The 1667-nt window shown below is 43.6% G+C and overlaps 1 protein-coding gene across 5 annotated transcripts in view; it reads right to left on the bottom strand.

The window, feature by feature from the left end:
- The window catches only part of Usp16 (ubiquitin specific peptidase 16), a 31351-nt gene that overhangs the window by 6085 nt on the left and 23599 nt on the right, over positions 1-1667 (bottom strand). For all 5 annotated transcript variants that reach the window (XM_021185640.2, XM_029470395.1, XM_029470394.1 and 2 more), the window contains one exon: positions 1284-1457. In XM_021185640.2, coding sequence (XP_021041299.1) covers positions 1284-1457 — 174 coding nt within the window. The remainder of the gene's footprint in view (positions 1-1283; positions 1458-1667) is intronic.

The raw sequence follows: 1667 nt of genomic DNA, 5'->3' as shown, positions 1-1667 counted from the left end.
GGGAAAGAAGGGGAAGGGGAAGAAGGGGAAGGGGAAGAAGGGGAAGAGGAAGGGGAAGGGAAGGGAATGGCTGCTCTTCTGAAGACCGAGGTTCAATTCCTAGCACCCTCTGAGCAGCTATCAACCATCAGAACCCCAACTGCAGAGCATCTGATACTCTCTTCTGGCTGGTGGTGGTGGCACCAGTCCTAAATGTGCTGAATGAACAGACATGCTGCAAAAGCCAACCCTATTCCATCTTGGGACCAGCCTCCATCTTAAAGGGAAAAAAAGCCTGAGAACTTGACCTACAGCTAAGGAAGGATCCCATGGCTTGTCCTGGCCAAAGTTACTCCCTAGCTACTTCCTAGCAACAGTTAATCAAAATCTAGTCTGATGGTTTCAGACGTCCTTTCAGACCTTTGGTGACTGTCTTGCTTGAGAGTACCCACCTGTTAGCTTACAGCAGAATTTCAGATACTTGCCAGGATAGACGCCCCCTCACTTACTTTATGCTCCACCTTCCCTTCCTGTCCTGCTGTGTCAGGGTTGGGCTGGAGGAGAGCCCAAGCCTGAGCTTGTAATAAAGAGACCCCAGTGCTATTACCGGCTCCTTGGTGCTCTTTTGGGATTCATGAACGCTTCCTGGCACAACAATGTAAACAAAATACCCATTTACATAAAAATAAATAAAATTTCAAACAAAACAAAAAGGATAGTGTTAAACCTCACCACTCTGCATGCTAACAAAAGTTTTTATTTATAAAAAACAAGTAACTAAGCCGGGCGTGGTGGCACACGCCTTTAATCCCAACACTTGGGAGGCAGAGGCAGGCGGATTTCTGAGTTCCAGGACAGCCAGGGCTATACAGAGAAACCCTGTCTCGAAAAAACCAAAAAAAAAAGAAACAAAAACAAAAAAAACAAGTAACTAGGGGCTGGCGAGATGGCTTGGTGGTTAAGAGCACCGACTGCTCTTCTGAAGCTCTTGAGTTCGAATTCCAGCAACCACATGGTGGCTCACAACCACCCTTAATGAGATCTGACTCCCTCTTCTGGCGTGTCTGAAGACAGCTACAGTGTACCTATTTATAATAATAAATAAATCTTTGCGTCAGAATGAACAAGGAGTGGGTGAGCAGGGCCGACCAGAGCCAAGTAGAAGTTCTAAAATTCAATTCCCAATAACCACATGAAGGCTTACAACCATCTACACAGTTACAGTGTACTCACATACACTGTATAAATAAATAAATAAATAAATGTAACTATAGACAAAGCATAATGTCCCCGTAGGTACCCACCTTGGCCTGCTTTTTGGCCTGCTTCTTTGCCTTTTTCTGTAGGTGCTTGCTTGTCCCTGAGGGAAGATCACTCCTTGTTTTCATGTAGCTGTCATCTTTCTCTTCCTCACTGTCTTTATCTTCTTCCTCCATTGTCATTTTCACATTTTTATCATTTATACTTTTCTTACCACTCTTAAAATATGGAGAAAAGCAAAATATTACCACTACTATTTGGACAAAGAAAATCCATGTTGCCTAATGTTTTTTACTCCATTATTATTATTTTTTTTTTTTTTTTTTTTTTGTTTTTTCCGAGACAGGGTTTTTCTGTGTAGCCCTGGCTGTCCTGGAACTCACTCTGTAGACCAGGCTGGCCTCGAACTCAGAAATCCGCCTGCCTCT

Source organism: Mus caroli, chromosome 16 (genome assembly GCF_900094665.2).
Source record: "Mus caroli chromosome 16, CAROLI_EIJ_v1.1, whole genome shotgun sequence".
Taxonomy (NCBI): domain Eukaryota; kingdom Metazoa; phylum Chordata; class Mammalia; order Rodentia; family Muridae; genus Mus; species Mus caroli.
This window is presented reverse-complemented; position numbering and strand designations above follow the sequence as displayed.